The sequence below is a fragment of the Hetaerina americana genome, unplaced genomic scaffold (genome assembly GCF_022747635.1).
Source record: "Hetaerina americana unplaced genomic scaffold, ioHetAmer1.1.p SCAF_5, whole genome shotgun sequence".
Classification (NCBI taxonomy): domain Eukaryota; kingdom Metazoa; phylum Arthropoda; class Insecta; order Odonata; family Calopterygidae; genus Hetaerina; species Hetaerina americana.
This window is the reverse complement of record NW_027287095.1, coordinates 94556468-94575585: the sequence shown is the minus strand read 5'-3', so window position 1 is coordinate 94575585 and position 19118 is coordinate 94556468. Positions and strand designations below refer to the sequence as shown.

The 19118-nt window shown below is 37.9% G+C and overlaps 1 protein-coding gene across 1 annotated transcript in view; it reads right to left on the bottom strand.

The window, feature by feature from the left end:
• The window catches only part of LOC139693704 (early endosome antigen 1-like), a 31348-nt gene extending 19658 nt beyond the window's left edge, over positions 1–11690 (bottom strand). Inside the window, exons 1-3 of the mRNA XM_071591958.1 lie at positions 11247–11690; positions 3908–4141; positions 551–729 (exon numbers count right to left, since the gene is read on the bottom strand). Of these exons, the coding sequence (XP_071448059.1) occupies positions 551–729; positions 3908–4141; positions 11247–11429 (596 nt within the window). The 5' untranslated portion in view covers positions 11430–11690. The remainder of the gene's footprint in view (positions 1–550; positions 730–3907; positions 4142–11246) is intronic.
• Between the last annotated feature and the right edge of the window lie 7428 nt (positions 11691–19118).

Genomic DNA, 19118 nt, shown 5'->3' with positions numbered 1-19118 from the left:
CTCTCACAATTTTTATTTTGGAAGATTTCAATGGCCCGACCACCTTCCTCGGCAGAAGGAAGAAAATTGAGGATATGGGTGATGGACAGGACGGGATAGGAAGGACAGGTGAAGGAAAGTAGGAAGGGAGAAGAGTGATTTGGGGGTAATCAGAAGGGACGGAGGTCAACAGGGAGGAGAAGGGTGTACCCCCTGGTGGGCAAGGTTCAGACCAAATGGCACCTGGTCAGACTATTCATAAATTAACCCATACACACACAGTAATCAACCCGAAGGTCGGTTTGGTAGGTAATGGTATAGTTCACCCAGTACTAAGCCAGTAGGCATGTGAAATTCACACATTACGGTGATAAGGGGGGCCAGTTCCTTTCTCTGTCCCAGCTATGGTTTCCCAGGAAGATCTGGCACCTGAAAAAACACACAACTTGGACATAGCTGAGGGTGCCCAGAGAGGCTTACCTGGAAATCGAACCCGGGTCCTCCAATCAGTAATCTAACACTCTACCCCTGGACTACCATGTCTCCATTTTTATACATTTATACCGCTCACCATTGAAGTTCTTCTTGGGAAACCTCATTGAGTGCCAAATCGGAGAAGTTCCAATTGTCAGTTTTCCGCCCTCTCCTGATGAACTGTAACAGGGTGGAGATGTCACACCTAAGACCAGCCACCTCTTCCTTCAATTTGATTTGTTCCTGTTCCAACAGCAGTAGGTCACTTTTGGTTTTCTAAAAATACAATAGAAAAACATGAGATTGACTATAGTCCCCTATTCATTGGTGTTGTATTTTCTGCTGAAAAAACACTCTTCTTAAACTTAATTCAACAACATTTATTTTAAGAATTAAAGCATCTAGTCAGAGGTCTTCATACGTATATTTGGGGGAGTGTTGAATGGGGGGGGGGGGGGCAGTAGGTTAGGGACGAAGGGCAAAGGGACGGGTGGGTGAGGGGGGGCTGGCGGACATTGTATAACTTTGGTGGGCAATATTAAGCCTGAGAGGTTTGAAATATCAAATTGTGCATGTGTGGGCCACCTTGCGTGTTCTCACCTCTGGGCTAGTTGCAACTTTGGAGAGGCTTTCAATCAGCAAAACTGAGAAGCAGTTGTCAGATGATTGGCCTTGGGAGGCAGCGAGATTAGGGATGGGAGAATTAAGGAAGAGGGGAGATTTAGAGGAGGAGAGGTGATTGTTAATGCGGAGAGAAATGGTGGCAGCCCATTCACCCACGTAGAAGGTAGGACAGAAGTCACAGGAAAAGCGGTAGATAATGCATTTTGAAGTGCAGGGGGCAACGGAATCATCATCTTTGGGATAGCGGTTTAGAGTAACGGAGGTGGCAGGTCGAAAAAGAGTCAAAAGCCAACAATATGACCCTTTTACCTTCACCACTTTCCTGGTGTTTATGAGGGTGGTCCCAGAAGTACCTGACCTGACCTAGAGATGGCGGTAGTAGTTTGAAAAAATATTGTATTCAAATTGTACTGTATCTATAAAGCATATGTTTCAAGTTCGAAGACGCTATGTTGTTTAGTATTTGTTTGGCAGCCATCAATAGTAAACGTTTTCAGTGAATTTGTGAAAATGTAGAAAATTGGTCATCGTTATGTGATACAATACTTTCATTTGAAAGGCCTCAGCCCAACCAATATGAAAGCTGAACTGAATTCTACTCTGGTTGAGTCTGCTCCCTCGTTTTACAACAGTAAAATATTGGGTGGCAGAGTTTAAACGAGGCCTTACGAGCTGTCAAGATGAGTATCACATTGGACGACCAAATGAGGTGAAGACTCCAGAAACGGTTAAGGAAATCCCCAAAAAGATACCAGATGATCGTCGACTGAAAGTGCGTGAGCTAGCAGACATAGCAGGCATTTCCTAAAATGCGGTACATAGCATATTAACCGAACATTTGGAAATGAGAAAGCTGTGTGCAAGATGGTTGCCGCGTTTGCTCACACTCGAGCAAAATCAGTGTTGTGAAGATGTTTCAATTGAGTGTTTAGCAAAGTTTCACAGCAACAAAGCTGAATTTTTGCACTGTTTCATAACCATGGATGAAACATAGGTCCATTCCTTCACATTTGAGACAAAAGAACAATCAAAACAATGGATTCATAAGGGAGAACTGGCTCCAAAGAAGGCGAAGAACCGTTTCATCTGCAGGCAAGGTCATAGCATCGGATTTTTGGGATGTGTGTGGCGTAATTTTGATTGACTATCTTTAAAAAGGAAACACTATCAACAGCAAGTATTATGCAAACTTATTGCAAAGCCTAAGCAAAGAAATCAAGCAAAAGCGGCCACATTAAGCTAAGAAGAAAGTGCTGTTTCATCAAGACAATGCACCAGCTCACAAATCCGTTTTTGCAATTGCCAAAATTGAGTTGCTACCTCATGCATGCTATTCTCTAGATTTAGCCCCCTTGGATTATTTTCTGTTCGCAAACTTGAAAACATGGCTCGGTGGTCAAATATTTTCCAACTGTGAGGAAATGACGTCGGCAGTTAATGGCTATTTTCAGGAGCAAGACAATTCTTATTATAAAAAGGGTGATGAAATAATTGAGCATCACTGGGAAAAGTATATAGAGCTGAAAGGAGATCATGTTGAAAAATAAATACATCCTTTTCTAAACTCTTTGGGCTTTCTTTGTTAGGTCGGGTACCTCAGGGATTACCCTGGCATACCCTGAAAGCTGTTATCATAGCCATTTTTTCCCCACTGCAGCCAAAAATAAAACCTCTGCTAATTGACTCCCCAAGTGTCCTTCAGTTACCTCGAGATATCCCCAATTTCTTGGGGACATACTTAAAACCACCAGACTCCTAAAAAAAGCATGACCCCCTTCCCAGATCTTCCGTACTCCTTACAATCACCCATCATGTAAAACCTGTACCATTTTGACCAGTCACACCCCCCTCTAAAAAACCTTCTGCTTCTTCCTTCCCACCACCTCTGCCCCATAGCAACATTATATGTGTCATTCCAATAAAAGTACTTCTCAGCCTATGTCAAATAACTGTAAAATTATTGATGAGTATAAATTTTTGGGAATATATTTTGATAAATACCTGAAATGGGACCTGCACATCACAAATCTAAGTAAAATATAAAATTCTGTGTACTATCTTCTTTCAATTCTGAAACATACTGTTAGTATGGATGTTTTAAAAATGCTCTACTATGGTCTTTTTTATTCTCTTGTATCATACGGTATCATAATCTGGGGAAGTGGGTCATCAACTAAGTTAAATAAAATATTTATTATTCAAAAGAAATTGCTTAGGTCCATGTGCAATAAACCCTATAGAGCCCACTGCAGACCTCTCTTTCAAAGCCTTGGCATCTTAACAGTCCCTAGTGTTTTTATTTATAATTCGATAATTTTTGTAAAAAAGAACAGGCATCTATTCCCATCAAATAATGGCACACACGCCTATGGGACTAGGACTAGAAATCATCAGTGTGTAGTGTCTTCTAGCATGACAATGATGTCCAAGGGACCTCGTTCTCTGTGCATCAAAATATTCAAAAGGCTTCCCATTAGTTTAAAAAATGAGAAATCACTCTCTATTTTAAAAAAATAAGTTATTTATGTACTTAAATGAAAAATGTTTTTACAGTGTGAACGACTACTTCAATTCTGGGTAATTCTGAATTTTATATTGTGTAAATCCTTAACTATGTGTGTAGGTGTAATTTTATTTCATTTTTCTTTTCTCTGGCTAGTAATCCAGTTACTGTACTTCTTGACGTACCCTATACGATTACATAATTGTATGATATTCTGTACCATACTATGTACTTGTCAATTGGGGAAATAAAATTATTATTATTATTATTATTATTATCACCTTAAATGTAGTCAACTCTGGAAAATGAGTGACAGAGAGTACATACCAAAGAGCATGTCTGCGCCTTCACTCTTTCTGCTGAAGCCTCCCATGTCTTGGCTTCAAAATCCTGAATGCGGAGCATCGACTCTCGTGTAGCCCGTGCTGAGCATTTGAGCCGTGATTCCAGCAAGGCGACTCGCTTGTGAGACTCTCTCTCCAACTCGGATGCCACATCGATGAGCACAGCATTCTGCTCAGTCAGGTCCTTCACCCACTCCTCCAGGGCGGCAATCTTCAGCTAAACATGGAACAACCATTGTCACTCTCTTCTGGGAACATGAACATACATGGTTTTAGGATGCTTTCCAGGCGTGGCAGACAGGTGTATGGTATGTAAGTGGGGGGGTAATTATTAAGAATTTTAAGCATTTGTATAAGCACGATCAATTAATCTATTTTCCCAGAGAATACACTACTTTTATAGTGGACTATACATATGTATGTGTGTATACATATACAAACATATACACACACACACATATATATATACATATATATACATACATATATATATATATATATATATACATACATATATATATATATACATACATACATATATATATATATACATATGTATATATTTATATATATATATATTATATATATATATATTTATATATATATATTATTTATATATATATATTTATATATATATATTATATATATAATATATATATATATATATATATATATATATATATATATATATATATATATATATATATATATATATATAATATAATATATATATATATACATATATATATATATATATATATATATATATATATACACATTCAAACACAAAATCCCGCCAAACGTCGAATAAATACTCATTTATATAGAAACAGATTTAAGGAAAAGGGATGGGAACACACATAAAGGACGAACACAATAAAGGTGGGGAAGGCGGAATCGAACGGATCACAAGAGTAAAAATATTTCCTTGACCGGGACTCGCACACTGGGTGAAACAGCCCCCTGACGCCATCTCTTGGCTAAAGAATCGGGGCGCTTGGCAACACATTAGACCCACGGATCTCAGGGTAAATTACATTTCCTTGATAGCCTTCAGAATGGCGTTCTCGGGGGAGAGCGGAGAGGACATGTGTGGGGGAGAGGGGGGGGAAGAGGAGGTAAGGGACCAATAGGAACTGAACAAGGGGGTGGGGGAGGGATATGTAGGTAGCCATATGATGCATTCAGTTGGCTTGGTTCAGCCCGGGCAGTTTAAATGATTGGGCCACCCAGATATGCGCCATCACGCGGGTTCTCACCTCTGTCCCGTTTCTATTTGCTACCCAAAATCCACAAAACCAATAACCCCGGACGCCCTATTGTCTCCAGCATCAACTCACCCACTGAACGAATCTCCGCATTAATAGACCACCACCTTCAACCAATAGCCACTTCACTCCCTTCTTACATTAAACACTCGCACCACTTTCTGGAACGTCTACACTCAATCCCAACCTTGGTTGTATGTGATTGTCTTCAATGTAATATCTGTAATGTAAGGGTTAGGTGGAAGAAGGGACCATAGGTCTAAACCTTGCCCAATTTAGTCGATAAATAAATAAATAAATAAAATCCCAATTCCACACAACACGACCATTCTCATGGCCACGATAGACGTCACATCTCTGTACACCTCCATTTCTCACAAATAAGGCTTAGAAGCCCTGAAACATTACCTCTCCCTACCATCCACACCACACACCCCATCCACAGATTTCCTCATCGAACTGAGCCAAACCGTTCTCACCAAAAATGCTTTTCAATTCAATGACAAAATATATTTACAAATAAAAGGCACTGCAATGGGCACGCGTATGGCTCCTACATATGCCAATCTTTTTATGGATAAACTAGAACACGACTTCCTGCAACAACAAACCCTAAAACCACTCTTCTGGGCCCGCTATATCCATGATATTTTCCTCCTTTGGTCCCATGGACGCGAAACTTTATCCTCTTTTATTTCCTCTCTCAACTCCTCCTCCTCAGTATCATTCACTTCTTCTATATCTGACTCGAATATTACTTTCCTAGATATCGACATTCACATCCAAAACAATATGTTTCACACCTCAGTCCACATTAACCAACTAATAAGCAACAATATCTTCATTTCGACAGCTGCCATCCACCTCATACAAAGCGCTCCATCCCATTCTCACTCTCTATCCATGGCTTCTGTCTCTGCAACAACACCCCCACCCAGCAGAAATACTTGGACCAGCTACATGACTGTCTCGGAAACTGTGGGCACCCTGAAAAACTACTAATAGTAAACTCCTCAAACTGTCAACCCAATACACTCCCCTTCCCAAACCAAATCGCTCAAAATGCCCTGATCTTATCACCACTTTCTTCCCCAGAACACACAAAATTAAACATCTAATCCGTGACCTCTTCCCAATTATCAATAACACTCAGTCCACATCACTTTTATTCCCAAACTGTCCCTCTGTTTCGTTTAAACGCCCGTTGAACTTGCGAGACATCTTCAAGTCCACAAGACCAACTGCAAGCACCCCCGTTCCTCCCCGCCCCTATCCGCACCATGCACCCACCCACGCTGCAAATGCTGTCATCTTTTAAGACCCTCCCCCTCACTCAGTACCAACTCCCAACCGCTCGCCACCTGTACCTCAAAAAATATTATATATCGCCTCTCCATTAACTTCTGCCCTGCCTTCTACCTGGACGAATGCACGACCGCACTTTCCCTCTGCATGAATAACCACCGATATTCCACCAAACCTCCCACCTTTCTTAATTATCCCATCCCTACTCACACTGCTTCCCACAATCAATCTTTTGACGACTGCTTCTCCGTTTTGGTGATTTAAATCCTTCCCAAATTTGCTAGTATAATATAGGTGAGAACCCGCGAGATGGCGCATATCTGGGTGGCCCAATCATTTAAAACACCCGGACTGAACCAAGCCCACTGAATGCATCATATGGCTGCCTACATATCCCTCCCCCACCCCCTTGTTCATTTCCTATTGGTCCCTTACCTCCCCTTCCCCGCACATGTCCTCTCCGCTCTCCCCCGACAATGCCATTCTGAAGACGACAGCAGAGCTGTCCAAACATCAAATAACAAATTTTGAGTGTCCTTTCTTTGAGTCTCTATATTCTAAAAATGTACATGTGTTTATATATATATATATATACATATATATATACGCATGTACGAGGGTCATCCGGAAAGTAGTACCCGTTCGTGAAATAAAGACACAAAAGTAAATATTAACAAACATAAAAAATTTTATTTGAAAGAGGATACTTTAAACTACTTCTCAACATAATCTCCAAGCAAATTAAGGCATTTGTCATAACGTGTGACAAGTTTCTGTATTCCTGCTGCATAGTCCTTCGCCGCCAGCTCATTGAGATACGCGAGGGACCCATCTTGCACAAATTTTTGCATAATGCAGATGGTGTTTAACAATTTCATGAACAATTGTTCGAGAAACATTGGGAAAATGCTCACAGATGTCATCAATTGTGACGCGCCGATCGTTCCTCACGAATTCGTCAACTGAGCTCACCAGTTGGTCTGTAATGACAGACGGTCTCTCCGAACGCTCATCGTCGTGTGTGTTCCCCCTCCCCATGTTGAAGTTGCGACACCACCGCCGAACAGACGACTCGTCCATTACATTGTCTCCATACACCTCCTTTAATTGGCGATGAATATCACATGGGCGAACGTTTCTTGCATTGAGGAATTTAATCACTGCCCTCACTTCACAACTGGCGGCGTTCTCAATTTTTTTAAACATTGTAAACAATCACAGAAACAACACAGGCAATGCTAGCGTCACGCAACTTGGCTCAGAGAAGGCAGACAAGCCACTGAAGCTATCTGACCTCGTCCAGCGGCTACTCGCGTCGTCAGCACTTCATGCGGCACGAACGGGTACTACTTTCCGGATGACCCTTGTATGTATATATGTATATGTGTATATATATATATATATATATATATATATATATATATATATATATATATATATATATATATATATATATATATATATATATTCAGATATAAATAGATATAAGGAAAAGGGATAGGAACACATAAAGGACGAACAAAATAGAGGTGGGGAAGGCTGAATTAAGCAGATCACAAGTGTAAAAATATTTCCTAGACCGGGACTTGAACTCCGGATCTTTTTACTTGCCGGACAGATGCTCTTTACCACTTGAGCTATCCAGGAAACATAATTTATGCATACATACATATATATATATATATATATATATATATATACACATACATATATATATATACACATACATATATATATAATATCTTCGAAATGGAACGCTCTTCGGCGACGCACAAATATATAAAAACACAGATGCAGATTTTTAGAATATAGAGACACAAAGAAAGGACACTCACAATTTGTTATTTGACGTTTCGACAGCACGGCTGTCGGTTTCAGAAATTCTTTCAGATTCTGAAGACGACAGCCGTGCTGTTGAAACGTCAAATAACAAATTGTGAGTGTCCTTTCTTTGTGTCTCTATATTCTAAAAATCTACATGTGTTTATATATATATATACACATACATATATGCCTGTTGGTGTGTGTTTATAAACATATATATATATATATATACATATATATGTATATATACACATATGTGCTAAACTCATCCGGAAGGTCTTCAATGACAACCAAGAGCAGAGTCTGCTTGCAAAGACCCTCTGCAACAGCATCTTGACGATTCCCCAACTCCCTTACAGTCCCAACTTGGCACCAAAAGGCTATTTCCTATTCCCAAAAGTGATATCCTCCCTCAAAGGACATCACCATGGGACACTAAGTGCCATCAAAGAATTTAACACATTCACCCATAAGGACCCTTCGGAATCCACCAACCAGGGAGCCTTCAAGTGGTGGAAAAGCGACTAGAAAAAGTTTGTCAACACTCAAGGGATGTACTTTAAAAAATTTTGAGGCATTGTAGCAATATCTGAAAAAAATCAATTTTTTTCTTAACTTTTCCTGATTCTTTCTATACAAACCATGTATATCTCCTCTAATAATCATCTCTACGATAATTTGCTGCTTTTCTCACTATTTATTAAACCATCTCTCATATGGCATAAAAATCACAATCATTCTTTTAAAAAGGGTTAAATTACATCTTTTTGTATTGACTTCACATACAAGTACAGATCATTGCCATCTGTGATAACAGAATAAATGCTAATACATGGGTTCATTACATATTGTAGAGTGGCGAGCACGTACCATGGTTATAGATATCATTGGCAAATATTTTTCTTCACGCACTTACATGCGAGGACCACGGAACAATAAAATTTGACCAGGATCCTGGTCTAAGCGAATGATTTTTACATTCTGAAATTGTTGCATTGAAACTCTATCTCCTGCTTTAAATTTTCTGATTTCTCTGTCCTCAACATCATCTTAACATTTCAAGTGTTTATTCTGACTGGTTCAGTATTCTTGTGTTTTCTTCACTGCCATATATTCTACTTTTTGAAGATTTTGTGTGATGATGGACATGGAACCCTTGCCTCTTCCCCTGTTGGCCATGACAGATGGCACAATGAAGCCTGTAGTCACCAGGACAACACTTCATAATTGTATCCATCAGGAAAACATGGATTAATAATTGAGGTGGTTTTAGTTGCTTCTCATATTAGCTTTTCTAATGTGACACCTTCACTCAAAAGGCTGACCCACTGGGGTCAGGCGCCTTTGCGGCCACCTCACTATGAAACAGACGCTTCACAGATTACCTTTTGCATAGCTCCTACCCTTCAAGCTATCTGAGTGGGTGACCCTAATAGCATAAATTGTCAATGCTCCCGCCACTACAGTTTTACGGGTCAGCAGAACACAAAATGTTTCCACTATGCCGAGGTTGTAGTCCATGGGGAGTGATGTCCCAAAAGTCCACAAAATACCGCATAAAATGTGAGTTTTATGTAGTGTGCTGAACCGAATTTGCTGTCATTTTGACATTTACTTAGGAAAAGTCTGAAGCATGGCTGAAAAGCAAGTCATATTATAGTAAAACAATCATATGAAAGATGGTATGAAAGGGTATGTAACATTACTACAAGAAATTTTTTTCAAGAATAAGTGCGCAAATTACAGTCTGAAAAAACAAGTAGTTGTTAGGAGGGGAGGTGAATGACAATTTGTGCCATCAAATGTCAGCCATAGGTATATTTTTTGGGCAAAATATTAATTAATCCAAATATGGTATGAATATACAACTAAGAAAGAACCGCTAAATCACCTTAATGATATTAATTAGGTGCAACGTCGCATTTAGGGAATTCGGTCTGAATCATGGCTTTAAAATATTACTACATTCAGTCCTGGTGAATTACAACTAATGAAATTAACTATAATTGAATGATGAAATGTACGTATGTATTTGATGATAATGGATTAAGAATGTATGAATACATTCACTGCGTTCAAAAATCGGATGGCAATGGAAATATGTTACTAATTCTCACATATGTTTATGTAACATAAAAAATAAACTTGAAAGTCGGAATTTGAGCTGAATTTCGACCAAAATATGCCTCATTCGGAGAATATTAGGTTCACAGATGATAAACCCATAGAGCCTCACTATCAATGCAAAAACACCTTCATTGCGGTAATGAAAGTATTACAGCAATGAAAACAAAGATGAGCACCCAAGGGCGGATAACACGAAGAAAATAATTGCTATAAAAATGCACATGATAAAAACTGAATCGTCTTCAACCCATTTGTACTCCGAAAAAATGAAATCAACGTCAGAAAATTAAATTTCAGCTTGATATTAGTTTGTTAGGTTCACAGGCTTATGAAAAAACCCACTTTTGGGTCAAGGTCAACATGAATATCCTTTTGTCCCACAAACACAGGAAAAATGAAAGCTCTTTCGCCACAAAAAACTAACAAATATTTTGCATAGGATTCTAGCGATCACCTTTAGAACTAATATTAACATAATATGATATACAAGGCAGTAGCTCTAACCGTATGTTGAATTTTCTGCCATTAATCGAACCGGGTCGTTTTACAAAATATGGTTTGGTTTCACAGAACATCAAAATGCAAACTGCTTTGCCCTAGTATCTTATGACAAGCTACAGTTTATGAAAATTAGGCTTGGGTGAAAATGTCAAGCTCAATTTATTCGATTTTACGATTATATTGGAGTTAGTATTTTTTCAAAATTTGATATCTACCTTGAAATTACATACATGGTACATATCATAGTTATCAATTTAATAAAAGAACTAAAGTAGAAGAGATGGTAACTTGTTGTACCTCAGGTTTATCACCATTTTCTCGATCTATTCTTTTAATGCGGCCTTCATAGAGATTCTTGAATTCCGTTAAAAGTTCCTTTGGCTGCTTATCGTAAATAATTGGCCCCAATGGACACTGCAATAAAACGTCAACGGGCTTGCCGCCTTCTTCATCATTAGCTTTTCCAAATTCATCAGCCATAATTAACAAGACGAACACTGGCACAAGTTACCACATTAGGACCCCAAGTGGTTACTAAACTGTAGCCTTGGTAGCATCAATGAAGAAACGTTTATCGCTTATTAATCATTTGAATTGATTCACTCCACATCGAATAATATAAATACGCTTTCCAGGAAAATAATCATGTTTATATTGAAGTAATTACAACATAATTTCAAACCACGTCTTGAATGACAAATTCACACAGCTGTGGAAGTTGTAGCAGACGTCAACCGACCATGCTGGCCACCATGCCCACGAGAAACAAAACTAGGTAGTTTAAAAATGATGTGCTTAAAAGTAACATTAATTGGAAAAATTGGTTAAGATAACCTAAAAAATCAAAACATTTTACCACGATATAAATGGATAAAGAGACCCTTTCTATTGCACTGGTACATGAATATCGGGATAGTGGTACGTGTTGCATTGCCACCCGGATCGATCAATCGATTACAGTGAAGCGCGGGAAATTAATTCATGTAAACAGTCAATCTTGTACATTATTTTGCTCAAGCGTAACATAAAAGTTAAATCACAATGGATATTTTCTACTCCTTCGATTTATCGAAAGCTGCAAAACCTTTGTTTTATTTTCATTCAATCTCATCACATGCCTATCACAGTGGCTTTTCAAAGCGTTTAGCAATGCTTACAACCCCTTGACTGATTGGCAAACTAAAGATTGATCATGCTCAAATCTGAAGTTATGAATTTTCCACCGATTTTCATTCGTATCTCCAGTTCTTCCTATGCCTCTTTAACTAGTTCCTCCCAATATACGTCGAACAGTGAAGGTAATAATGGACACCGGTGTCTTGCTCCTTTTCCTATCACTGCCCAACTGGACTTTTCATCTGCAACTAGTACCTGAGCTGTCTGAGAAATGTACAGTTTGCAACTAAGTCTCCTATTCCTCTCATTCACTCCTATTTTCCGTGATATGTTTTATAATTTTACACAATTCCCTCTGACGAAAGCCATTTAAAAATCCAAGAAGCAAACAATAACAGTGTATTTGTTTGTTTGGTAGATTTTATTCTTTCTGTATGTAGATATATGCAAATATATATGTATGTATGTAGGTATATGTAAATATATGTATGTATGTAGGTATATGTAAATATATATGTATGTATGTATCACCTACTAAACCGACTTTCTGGTTGATTACTGTGCTTATGGTATATATTTAGATACCATAAATTTAGGGCGGATGCGGCAACGTGGCAACGCCGTATTTGGCCAGGAGCTGTCTGACGACGAGCGCGCCATGGCAGAATTGTCGGCACTTCCTTGGCGCACACCTTGCGCATGGCCAAATCCTGTGAAATAATGCATTGGACGTTGGATGCAGACAGACCCAACTGGTCTGCAATTTCTTCACTGGTTAAGCGTCGGTCTGTGGTCAGCAGTGTCTTCACTCTGTCCACATTCGTGTCGGTTCTTGTCGTCGACGGCCGTCCGGAGCGATGGTCGTCTTCAACGAGCGAGCTCCCTCCCCCCATTAAACAACTTGTGCCACTCAAATACTGTGGAACGGCTTAAGGCAGTGTTCCCACAAGCCTGCTTGATCGTATCGAGGGTCTCAGTTGCCGTCTTCCCGACTTTCGCACAAAACTTCACGGAATAACGTTGCCCTAAATTCAGATTTATTTTGTTTTTCGACGCTGAAAAAAAACCTGCTTCACTAAAAGCGGTGTCCTCACTCAACGACAGCCCGCAGGCGACTGAGGTTGGTGTTTCCCTGTTGCTAAGAGCCCCGTCAACCTTACCCTGCCAGGCAGACCCCCCTCCACCACTCCGTTCGCGCCAGAGAAAATCAGCCCTACCACTTTTGGGTGCGACCTTGTATTATGATAAGCAATTGCACATCTATTAAAGTCAAATAAAACATGCAGAACCCTAACCTTTACCTTTGCCATCCTTAAAAATATCTACAACGAGATCATTTTCCATCAATCGCCTTTTCACTAATTTTCAATTGGTCGATGTCCACAAATCATAAATTGCATTTACCATACTTAAAGGATTTCCACGCACATCACTGGTAATATGTGGAGAAGCTTGACCTTCTACCAAGGGCATAATCACAATCAGTTGCAGCAAGTGAAGTTATACCAGTGATAGAAATCACCTCAATAACAGAATATAATCCCTGATGTTCTTAATTCACGTGCATTATTCAACACCAACATATAATTTGTAGCACCCAATCACACCATTAAATAAACTAATATCTATAAAGGGTTAAAATGCGGAAAAGAAAATTACCTTTCAAACAGCTTGATTTTCAATCATAATTTCAAAGGAATAGCACACCCAGAATACACTTAAAATAACTAGATGCAGAGATTTAAAAGAAAAAATGGATTGCAGCCACAAGTATTTAAATTATTTTTTATTGATGTATAATAAACTCAATACACCTATATCCCAAGACATTTCAAGTACAATAAATGGACACAAAAATGAATTGATCAGATTGCAAGATTATATAATTGTGTTTCCATTGTATAGCAAAATTTTTTCTTCGTCTTCAGCTAGTATTATAATGTGAATTGCAATCATATGTCTTATATTCCAAGTACAAATCCCTGTACAAGTCCTTTGGGGTTCAGTAAAATCCATAACTACCAGGATTTAATATACAACAAGCTTGATCGGAAATTTTCAATTTTTTCACAAAAATGCCCCCCCCCCCTTTATAAAAACAGCACTTTTCAAGTGTTTCAATGTTCTAACAAGGTGAATTAAAATGCACGCCTCGTCTCGTTCATAGGTACTGCACAAAAACAACAGAGAACTTCCTTAGCTTGAGGTAATTTCATTTTAAGAGTTACTTCTATAATTAAAATCTACACTCAACAAACAAATTAAAATATCCAAAGAATTGAATGGAGGAATTGACTATCAATTGGTCTACCACAAATCAGTTGTAAACGACCACCTCTGTGCCACAAAAATGTTCCAAGTTGCAGAGACTTACTTATGCTCTATCACCCAGACATTCAAATATACAACTCGAATAAACAATTAGAGCAAGGACTTGAGAAAACAATCAAGACTCAACACTTTCATCCTCTCATTGAATATTCTGGTACATTTTCTTTTTTAAGTTGATTTTACGAGTATATTTTATATAGTTTATAACCTTTATCACCTCCACATGGAACTATCATCAGCTCTACACATCACTCAGTGGCACTCTATTTATGGCAGAGTTAAATCTTTGATAAGTGGCTTCTTCTTACAAGAAAAGTTATGTTATAAACAAAGAATTAGGTTATTCGCACTGTGAATTAGAAAATGTGACTCATTCTCCCAAGTGTGATCTTGATTGCGATTATAAATTTTTTATTTTAAAGTAGTCAACTCATCTGATTCCTCCTTTATCAGCTCTGAGTTACAAGTATTACAATAGCCTTGAAGTTTATCCCTACTCAGGCTCTGACACAACGCCCCTTAATATCTTTGTTAGCGGACTGTGAAGTCAGTTATCAAAGATTCTAAGGGCATGGTAAACGTGCAGGCATTAAATAAAATATTGCTTATATTATTACCTCCCATCTTGACAAACAAGGCATGTCATGGCTCAAGAAAGTTGACCAACAATATAGCAATGTGTTAAGATACATCAAGCAGAAGATAGAAAAAGAAGACCCTTGTGTGTGGACCATTACATGTGCCAGACCAGTAGAAGTTTCAAGACTAGAATAAAAGAACATGCAAGGGTCTGGAGGACTTTTGATAAAACATCACTCCTACCTAAGCATCCACTACAATTATCCTACTCATGCAAATTTAATCCTGCAATCCTAGACTATGAAAATAAGGGCAAAAGACTTAAAGGTGGAAAGGTAATACTCCTACCTAAGGAGTATTACCTTTCCACCACTCCTACCTATGCTTAGGTAGGAGTGATATTTCATCAAAAGTCCTCCAGCACCTTGCATGTTCTTTTATTCTAGTCTTGAAACTTCAACCGGTCTGGCACATGCCAAAGGAATCACATTTGACTATGTAAATGTTGGATTGTAAGAGGGGTTCTAGTTTGTCTTATTTGTGGCAGAGGATTTTTCCCAGGATTATGAAATGAGATGTTGAATTTCTTACAATTATGTTTTCAGGCAATCTTATTAGAAAGATCACCCACGAACCATAGACGACACCATTTTTTGGGCTTTTCTTTTGTGGGAGTTGGGAGCAATGCTGTGAAACACTTTCAGATTGTAACCATTTCTTTAAGAGATTGGCAAAACTTTGTTCATCATTAATGATAGATTTAAAAAATTGGTCAATGGTACACTTCTTTTTTTAAGCAATATCACTGCTTTTTTGGCAAACTGCATCATCCAAAAAACAGCCACTCTACCCAATGCAGTTCGCGAGTCAGTTCTATATGTACAGTAGTAATAGGTATTGGGATATGGCATCCCTTTTTACATACCACTCGTGTAGTTCTGGTCTGAGCCTGAGGTTCCAAAAGATGACTTGAAATCTTTTTATCTTATCTAAATTCATTGAATCACAATCTGGCATTCACTTGTGAAATAGAAGATAACACTTCCCTGATTTAAATATTTCTAAAATAAGCAACCACCTAGAGTTTACTATTTTTTGGAAAAATTCTTATCCTGACCAAGTGATTCACTTTCACGCAAAGCATTGTTTTTCCCAAAAGTTATCCACTTTTCACTCCATTATTCACTTTTATCCACTTTTCACTCCACTAGAGGTCATTTCAATGTCAAAAACCAACTTCAAAAAAGAATAAGTTACAATAAAAACAATAGCTAGAAATCATGGATGCAATGAGCAGCTCATTGATAAATTGTATTGTAATAGATAATCAACTGGCAGTGAGAGACATTTATAAAACCTACCGCCACAAGACTATGCCGCCAAATGGCGTAGAATCCTATATGTGGATCATATTACTATGAGAATTTGCAACAAAACTGTCAGAAGTTAAGTTTAAATTAGCATATTATAATAAATCAAACCTACTTTCTCACACAAAAGAGAAACTTCCAAAACGTGAAAAAAGTGGATTCCTATTGAGTTTGTTTTTCACTTCACCTGAAAGGTCTTGCTTGGTAAAGGACATCACAGTAATCAAAATGAGGTATGAGAAGAGAATACCCAAGGACTGCAGGGCACAGTTTCATGAAAATAATGAAATGTAACAATATAAATTGGGCAATATTTGTGATGATTTCTTCAAAATAAAATAAGTTCTTTCAAATGTTTGGCAATATGTACAGCATTAAGTTAAGTAAATTTAATGAGAAAGGCCAGTAAAATAACAATCCTCCCCCCAAAAAGAAAAGAAGGACACATCACGACACAATATGCAAATGAATTGGATGAAACAATACCCTATTTCCAAGTGAATGAAACCTATAATTCAAGTCATTGCATGTACATGTATGTAAACTTATATCAGCTCTCAGAAACATTTAGAAAGCCATTTCCAACTTACAGAAGGTTAAAAATATATACAACAGTTAAATTAACTCATAAAAAACTCTGAAAAATAAAAAATACCAAACATGAATCAACTTCCAATCTAAATGAAGATAGACAATGTATGATTTTATGGATTAATTATTTCACTTTAAATATCGCTACACAAAACTAGGGGTTAAAAGTACATCATTGCAAGCTGAAAGGAAATGTACAACTGATGACAATGACAACTAAAAAAATGGAAATTAAATTTTTAAGCATCATTAGGGTTATAAAAGAGGTAAAAATTTGCTTAAACCATTTAACCACTCATTACGAGTCTTTTTAAGGATTCAACTACTCATTCAGCAAAGGTGACCCAATGACTTTTACCTTCCCAGAAACTCACTTGACTGGGTTTCGGCAAGGGCTGATTAGCATCAAACCTCACAGGGGCACACAATTCTGACTGCCAACTTCAATTTTTCCTTATTCTAGCCCAATTTCCCCTTTGAAGCCAGCAAAATTTGAACCCTTGTCCAGTAGGAATTGTACATTGCCCAGCTAAATCAAATGCAGAACACCTGCAATAATATATCAAACTACATGAAATGCTAAAAATATTCATTTCTCAAATCATCCAACTAATTTACTTCCTCCTGCACCAGCATAATTACTTCATACTCATGCTGTCACATTCACACACATTTTCTGTAATGGAGACAAATAAGTCCCTGTGAAGTTAAAGAGCCTTTATAAATGAATTATCATAAAGGGAATAATTACATGAGGCACCAAATACTTAAAGAGGTAAGAGTAGAATGGAACTCACCAAATACCAAGTACAAGGAGATGCTTTTTTGCTTGAAATAAGGCTAGGAAATAAGAAAAATCTCTCAGCAGAGGAAGAAGATTAGCAGGTTAGGTGGGGTTAGATACACCACAATTAACAGCAAGCGAGTATCCTTAAGTACCCTGGAAAAGGATTTGAAAGCAAGTTCTGAATAAATATACGTAAAGTAATATTTAATCCATGAATATCATTCTCCTCTAAAAGATTAAAACTAATTGTTCTGAGGTGATCCAATCAACATGAAAACTACCGAAGGAATGGCCAAAGCTATTCATCATTCACCATCACATTTTAATAGTACCAATTCACATATTAAAGCTGATGTCAACTCATTTCAGTATATACCTATCTGCTTCATTTGCCATTTTAGAATATGTAAAAACTATCCAAATTATTCTCCTCTGACCCCGAAAAATCCTTTAACCTTGTTGTTTTATTTTACAGTGTTTTTCTTTTCCAAATATTTATATAAATGGTATTGTCTGGTGGGAAACGTGACAGGATGGAATTTTTGCATACCAAGGAAATTCAGCAATTTCTTTTAGGCAATGACAACAAGATTTCATGAATAATGTGCTTACGTCTCTTAATTGTAAAGAAAATCAATTTGTAATGAAATTGTGTCCCTGGCGGGAAGTGAACCCCCGCACATCTTTTAAGGCCTTCCTAGGAAGACAATACAAATTGATTGTGTCAAACAATAAGAATTACAAGCATTATAGATTTCCTCCCTCAGGCTGGCGAAGTAAAATGACATATTTACGAAAAAGGTATTAAGTGTGATGCTTCTATTAGTGAAAATATTATCTTAATGTGGTGGGGTTATCGGCTCTTCCAGGATAACCAAATGGTACATGCAGGAACACGTACCATGTCATAGTAACAAATAAACTGTGTAATGAGCATTATATGAGGGTTCTACAAAGAAACCCGCCAAGTGCAATGTAGCCGAGTAGAAATTCGGATAAATTTTTAATTTATAAAGAAGCTACTGACATTTCCCTCAACCAGCACTGGATAGGTATTACACAGGTATTTGCAAAATCTCCCTTGCCTTAAGTAGTTGTTTTGATGGGAGGCGACCGAACTGTGAGGCTACAGGGACGCAACCAAAAGTGGCAGGACTGATTTTTTTACAAGAATTTTATTGACGAAATACTTACATCGACTTAATAATCTTCAAAGTATGCTCCTTGAGCTGCTACACACTTAGTATAACGTTGCTCCCATTCCCCGTACGCCCGCTGGAAATTTTCTTTGGGGATGACGTTGATGACCATTGTTGAAGCCTATTGAACGGCCTTTATCGAGTCAAAGCGTCGTCCCTTGAGCTTTCTTTTCATCAGAGGAAAGAAGAAGAAGTC